General features: G+C 41.9%; 1 protein-coding gene across 1 annotated transcript; it reads left to right on the top strand.

Annotated features, from left to right (window-relative positions):
- Window positions 1–1,549: 1,549 nt before the first annotated feature.
- Window positions 1,550–4,299, top strand: LOC122085126 (beta-amylase 1, chloroplastic-like). Its single transcript, XM_042653567.1, has 4 exons — window positions 1,550–2,345; window positions 2,598–2,808; window positions 2,918–3,028; window positions 3,111–4,299. Exons 1-4 carry the CDS (start codon window positions 1,702–1,704, stop codon window positions 3,918–3,920), a joined length of 1,776 nt encoding a protein of 591 aa, XP_042509501.1. The 5' UTR covers window positions 1,550–1,701; the 3' UTR covers window positions 3,921–4,299.
- The last annotated feature ends 938 nt before the right edge of the window (window positions 4,300–5,237 follow it).

The following is a 5,237-nucleotide window of genomic DNA, read 5'->3' on the forward strand; positions in this document are numbered from 1 at the left end:
GATTTTTATCCACAAATAACATCAATGATGACATTATTCCCACTCTTTGTCCTTTGACTCGCACACATATCGAAGGATTTAAATGTATAATTGAAAAATTCGTATTTGATAAGTATTTGTATTAAAAAAAAACTTTTGAAAATTATATATGAATATGTATGAAAGCCAATTGGATGTAGTAATGGATATTACAATTTTAATATCTAATACATTTAAATCTAATTATAAAAATTATAATTAATTAATAATTTTATAATACTATAATACTTTTGTAAATTCATATATATTACAGATAATAAAAGAAAAATTTTTGATACGGACTTGAAAGAACTCAACCTCATAAATCGACGTATAAACTTACATCCATTTTATTTTGAAACCAATGTGGGATAAATATGACTGATATGAAATAATTATAAAATAAATTTAAAAAATATATATTTATAAAGACATCTATGTGATTTCATATGATAATTCAATATCAACCTTAGTGAGATAGTAGATTCAACATTCACTTATTGGCCAGTTCGAAATTCCGTCTAATCTAGTTCTCTACATTTCAACACAAATAATGAGATTGTATATTCAATTTGAATTTCACGTATTCTCAATCCTCTCTCTCTCTCTCTCTCTCTCTCTCACAGTTGTACGCTCTTGCACCTAGGCACCATAATTTCAATGCATGGTATTGATTATCCCAAAAACCAATACGATGTCTACATATGTTGTTATCGAATTGCTCATATCCAATAAATAACCCCTTATTTTCTTTAAGAAACAGGTTTTCTATTTTATATCGTTCAATCAATACGATATCGACCATGTATCAATATTGAAAACATCCGAAATCGATACAGATCCATACCATTAGTTAGAACCATCCTAGAAGCAAGGGCAGTGACATGACCAACCTCCCTTCCCCTCTCTCTCTCTCTCCTCTCTCTCTCTCCCTTTTGATGCTTACAAACGTTTCCATTGTTCCCCACAAACGCTGGTGCAGGGGCCACTAAGACAAGCTAGTGATGTCTCTCCCGCAAATTTAGGCAAAACAAACTACGCCCATGGCTAAAAACGTGACATGGGCTGGACCTGGAGCTTTCGCCGCGGGTCCCACTATGGTTCAGTTAATTAGGATCGACGACTTGTCCGTAACTGCCACGTGTCCTTCAATAAACTAAAATAAAATAAAATACTACACGCAATTTCAACCGCAAGTGTCTCCCCTTTAACAAGGCGCCAAATGAATCCAAAATCCCTCCATCCCAACCGTTTGAATGCTTGATTTTTCTCCACGTGCTATCATCTCAATGGCCAACAAGTTGTTGTTATTGTTGAGGAAAAAAAAAAACAATTTTTTACCAAAAGAACGTAACGTGGAACCTTCACGGATCAGTCACCGTCATTGACACAAATCCCGAGTATCAAAATGCAAGTCATGCTTTCCGACCACGTTCGACGGACACGTGTCAGCCATATAGTGAGTTAAAACGTAAAAGAAAAATTAATTTATTGTTCTCCGTTCTCCTTTTCTATAAATAGGAGAGCTCCCCATCCATAAGTGCGACGCAACAAAGCTCAAACTGCCAAGAAGAAAGGAAAAGAAAAATCAGAGAAAAGGAAAACCCAAAACCTTTCTTTCAAATTCTCCTTCTTCTCTCTTCAACTCCTGAGATTCTCCACCTCCTTCGATTAGCAACAGATATGGCATCATTGAGCTTAACTCATCAGATTGGTTCCCTCTCTGGGACACCAATCCAATCGGAATCCGTCACCTCCGGCAACGACACGACGGGAGCCGTATCAGCCGCGGCGGTCTGGAAGACTCAGCCAACAGACCTCCGGTGCAGGATCAAGAAGCAAGGGGGAGATACAGACTCGATGTCACAGCCTGTGAGTCCTTTGAGCCCGTGTAGATCTCCATCGCCGGTGTTAGGAACGATGAGGCCGGAAATTTCGATGGCATGCCAAGCGCTGGTGGCAGAGGCGGAGACGGCGGAGCAGGAGGAGAGTGACTTCCAGTATAGAGAAGGGAGAGAGAGACAGATGGTTAAGGCTAAGGAGAAGGGGGTGCCGGTTTTCGTGATGATGCCGTTAGATAGTGTGACGATGAATAACGGCGTGAACCGGAAGAAGGCCATGAATGCGAGTTTGCAGGCGCTAAAAAGCGCAGGGGTGGAAGGGATAATGATGGATGTGTGGTGGGGATTGGTCGAGAGGGAATCTCCTGGGTCCTACAACTGGGGTGGTTACACCGAACTTCTCGAGATGGCTAAGAAGCACGGCCTCAAGGTTCAGGCCGTTATGTCCTTCCACCAGTGCGGTGGCAACGTAGGTGATTCCGTCACGTGCGTATCTTAGCTCCCACCCTTCTTATCCTACGCCTTTTTAATATTTTTTTCTGCCACTGATTCATGATCACGAGCCAACCCATGTGGTGCCGTGTCGTTCACGTTCCAGTTACGGATTAAAATATAGATACGTTGTGACGAATGATAACGTGACATTTGGTACATAGCTACCGCGGCATCTAATAAGATTGAGATTACTAGTATACCCTCGTTTATTTTTAATAATGACCTTGGGTTGTGATGTTACAGGATACCGTTGCCGAAGTGGGTGGTGGAGGAGATAAACAAAGATCAGGACCTGGCGTATACCGATCAATGGGGGAGGAGGAACTACGAGTACCTCTCGCTCGGCTGCGACACACTTCCGGTGCTCAAGGGTCGTTCGCCAGTCCAGTGCTACTCCGATTTCATGAGTTCTTTCAGGGATAACTTCAAACACCTCCTCGGCGACACCATTGTCGTATGTTTCCTACTTCTTTCTAGCCTGGGGGGTTATATCAGCTTTGTTTTTATCTACTTTCTTGAAGTTGTGAAGCTCATGAGGGAGTCTCTTCTTTGTATGATTGCAGGAAATCCAAATTGGGATGGGACCAGCTGGGGAGCTCCGATACCCATCTTACCCAGAGCAAGACGGGATATGGAAATTCCCTGGAATTGGAGCTTTTCAATGCTTTGACAAGGTATATGTTTGGTTCGACTAGTAATGCTTCTGGGTTTCACTAATTTGCTTCTGGGTTCTTATATGATTTGGTATAAATGCAGTACATGGTCAATAGCTTGAAAGCTGCGGCTGAAGCTGCCGGCAAACCAGAGTGGGGGACCTCCGGTCCTACAGATGCAGGCCATTACAACAACTGGCCAGAAGACACCCAGTTCTTCCGCAAAGAAGGTGGAGGTTGGAATAGCCCTTACGGAGAATTCTTCCTGTCTTGGTACTCTGATATGCTTTTGAACCACGGAGAGATGATACTCTCATCAGCCAAATCCATCTACGAAGGTACTGGTGTCAAATTCTCAGTGAAGGTCGCAGGTATCCATTGGCACTATGGAAGCAGGTCGCACCCACCGGAGCTCACCGCAGGGTACTACAACACCCGCTTCAGAGACGGCTACATACCTATTGCAAAATTGCTGGCACGCCACGGCGCAATCTTCAATTTCACCTGCATCGAGATGCGCGACCACGAGCAGCCTCAAGAAGCTCAGTGTTTGCCCGAGAAGCTTGTTCGACAAGTTGCTCTGGCCACCAGAGAGGCCAAAGTGCCTCTTGCAGGGGAGAACGCATTGCCACGGTACGACGATTACGCACACGAGCAGATACTGCAGGCGTCGGCGATGAACCTGGGCGGCGATGATGGAGGAGAGCAAGAGATGTGTGCTTTCACGTATTTGAGAATGAATCCGCATCTGTTCCAGGAGGATAACTGGAGGAGGTTTGTTGGGTTTGTGAAAAAGATGAGGGAAGGAAAGAATGGGAACCGATGTTGGGAGCAAGTGGAGAGGGAAGCGGAGCACTTCGTCCATGTCAGTCAGCCATTGGTGCAAGAGGCTGTGGTTGCTATGAGTCACTAGTCCACATGAACACTGGTTTTTTTAAGGTGTTTCCAAGATGGGTACTTATTTCAATGGTTAAAAAAAGGACAGGAGAAAAGAAAGAGGAGGTGAACAGTGAGGAATGAGGGTGTATAGGACTCTCTGAACTGTTCTCTTTTTTCCTTTCCATCTATATCTATTGTTGTTTATAGATGTTACGATAAAGATTGGGATTTGGGGGTTTTGATACCTGCATTTTATCACCAATGTATCTCTTCTCCCGGAAGGAAAACCTGTAATTTACTTCTAGCTTTCTTTTCCCTACATCAGTAATTGTAATATGAAAAACAGATGGAAAATGTATTATCCCAACAAGAAGAGCCTTCTGAAATGATAAACTTCTTATAGTTGCCAGGAATTGTGTAATGCCTTTGTTGATTCTGCTTATGATTTTGTGAAATGATTGTTCAAGAGGGGAGTGGGAACAAAAGTGGTACGATGAACAGCTTCAGAACATGCACGAAAATTGATTGAACAATTCCAAACGCATATGCAGACCAAGCATCTCAGAACAAGTTTCAGGAGTAAAATCCAACTGGTACTCAACCATGTGATGCAATGAAAAAGATGACCTATGAAACACAGTCCATCTAATACAAAACTGTCATTTTTTTCGGCAACTACTTAATGGGACTTGGGAATGCAGAGGGAAAGGTTGAAGGTCATACTAGAAATTGAGATTGGCTACCACATTTAGCATTCAAGCCATTATTGGGAAGAGCTAATCCTCCTCTTCTTTTTGTTAAACCAATATAACCTGCTTCAATTTTCCTGCGGTTGAACTGTGGTATTAAATGAATGTGAGAGGGGTGTTGTCCATTGATGGGTTACAGAATGATGTCTGATACAAAATCTCTGGAGAAAACTCTGCAATCAATTGTGTCAATTAAGGCTGAGGAGCTGGAGAATAGAAGATTAGCAAGATTAGCATCTTCTCATGATGAATAGCAGGATTGGAGGGTATCACTTGGTTCAATCCAATTTCAAAATCGGGAGATTATATGGGTTCTGTAGGTCGGCTATGGTTGGTTCTTCTATAATTCTGAAAATCCTGAATTTTAACTCAATTCCAGAATTCTTGAATCACATTTGGATGCACATTCTGCGTAAGTACAAAATTGTTCAGAGAGCAGAAACCCAGAAAATTAATGATAATAATGTTAAAAAAATTCAAAAGAAACTTGAAAACAAAGAGGAAGGTATTCAATTCAAGGATTTAACCGGTAACCAGAAATTTGAAATTGGAACCAAAAGAAGCAAATCAAAGAAAACAGGAAAAGAGTTCCCTTTCGACAA

The sequence above is a fragment of the Macadamia integrifolia genome, chromosome 7 (genome assembly GCF_013358625.1).
Source record: "Macadamia integrifolia cultivar HAES 741 chromosome 7, SCU_Mint_v3, whole genome shotgun sequence".
NCBI lineage: Eukaryota > Viridiplantae > Streptophyta > Magnoliopsida > Proteales > Proteaceae > Macadamia > Macadamia integrifolia.